The sequence below is a fragment of the Cicer arietinum genome, chromosome 5 (genome assembly GCF_000331145.2).
Source record: "Cicer arietinum cultivar CDC Frontier isolate Library 1 chromosome 5, Cicar.CDCFrontier_v2.0, whole genome shotgun sequence".
NCBI lineage: Eukaryota > Viridiplantae > Streptophyta > Magnoliopsida > Fabales > Fabaceae > Cicer > Cicer arietinum.
Window position 1 is genome coordinate 21184757 of NC_021164.2, and position 1669 is coordinate 21186425.

Here is a 1669-nt window from a genome sequence, read left to right on the forward strand (position 1 = left end):
GTTGGTGACCCTTTACAACTATTGTGGAAATCTGGGCTTTGCCCTCAAATGAGAGTCAGGACAGCCCTACCGGTTCGTACCCTACGTTTTAAAGAGCTACATTTTTGAACAAGCATATTTGAATCATTAAGTAAGCTATCAAAATCTGTTTCAATTTGTTCACATAAAAGACATGGTTCAGAATTTATTACCTCATTATCTTTAGTATCTGCCATTAAACATACGCTAGCTTCTTCAGGTTCCTCTGTTTCTGTTTCATCATAATCATCCCAGTTCGCCATCATGGAGTTTTTCTTGAAATGGAACCTCTTTGGTGCTCTTTTGTTCAAGGGACATTCAGTTTTATAATGTCCTTGTTTATTGCATCCAAAGCATGTGATTTGACTTTTGTCTACCTCTATTTTGAAGTTTTCTTTTTGATTTGAAAATCCTTTTTTGATATGATCCCTTCTTCTCACCATTCTCTGTATCTTTTTTGTAAGACGAACTATTTCTTCATCAATATCTTCTTGTTCGATTTCTTCTGAGTCCTCATCTGGACTTTCTTGAGATGTTTTCAAAGCTATTACTTTGCCCTTTTTGATTGGTTTGTCTTCTTGTAGCAGCACTTCATGTGCTCGTAATGTTCCAATTAATTCTTCTAGGGGAAGTGATTCAAGATTCTTGGCTTGGCTTATAGCTGTTACCATTGGTCTCCATATGATTGGAAGACACCTCATGATTTTTCTTACTCTTTCTTGAACTGTGTAAGCTTTCCCAAGAGAACGCAATTCATTTACAATGGTTGTGAATCTTGAGTACATCTCATCAATGGTTTCTCCTTCATTCATTTCAAAGAGTTCAAACTTTCTTATGCCTATATCAATCCTTGTTTCTTTCACATGGCTTGTTCCTTCGTGATGAGTTTGTAATGTGTCCCATACTTCTTTAGCAGTTTTGCATTCATCAACTCTTTCGCTTTCTTCCCTACTTAAAGCACAAGATAAAAATAAATGAGCTTTTGAGTTTAGAAGTACCTTAGATTTTTCATCTGTTGTCCAATTTGCTTCTTTCTTTTCAGTAGAGGTTGAATCATTTTGGTTGACTCTTGGTATGAAATCTCCATCTGTAATGACGCGCCACATTCCTGTATCTTGAGATTTCAAGAACAACTGCATTTTGCTTTTCCAAAAATAGTAGTTTGTGCCATCAAAGTAAGGTGGTCGGTATAATGACACTCCTTCAGCAATGTACATATTTCTTGACATTTTTCTTCTAGATCTTTTTCTCTAACACTTGTTAGGTGTTTTTAATCTTTCTAGAGACCGAGCTCTGATGCCAATTAAAGTAACAATGTCGATTTACAAGAAAGTGAGGTTTGAATTGTAAATGCACCTTTTAAAAATTCCTGTAAAAACTTAAGAAAATAACTCAAGATTGACCTTGGTTGTGAAAACAGAAAACGGAGAACGTTCTTGGTTTTAACTAGAAAACGGAGAACGTTCTTGGTTAGTTAAAATCAATAATTCAATTTATGTAATTAACTTGATAATCAATCAAACTGAAAGTAAATAGATAAGGGAAGAAATACCACACAACGATATATCCTGGTTCACCCAACTCGGGTTACGTCCAGTCCTCACAACCGTGAGTTTTTTCAACTAAGTGTTTAAAACAAAGAACCTTCTTG

At 35.2% G+C, this 1669-nt stretch overlaps 1 protein-coding gene across 1 annotated transcript in view; it reads right to left on the reverse strand.

The window, feature by feature from the left end:
• Positions 1–1247, reverse strand: part of LOC140920382 (uncharacterized) — a 2999-nt gene extending 1752 nt beyond the window's left edge. The window contains exons 1-3 of the mRNA XM_073368650.1: positions 1187–1247; positions 459–1132; positions 192–308 (exon numbers count right to left, since the gene is read on the reverse strand). Coding sequence (XP_073224751.1) covers positions 192–308; positions 459–1132; positions 1187–1247 — 852 coding nt within the window. The remainder of the gene's footprint in view (positions 1–191; positions 309–458; positions 1133–1186) is intronic.
• Between the last annotated feature and the right edge of the window lie 422 nt (positions 1248–1669).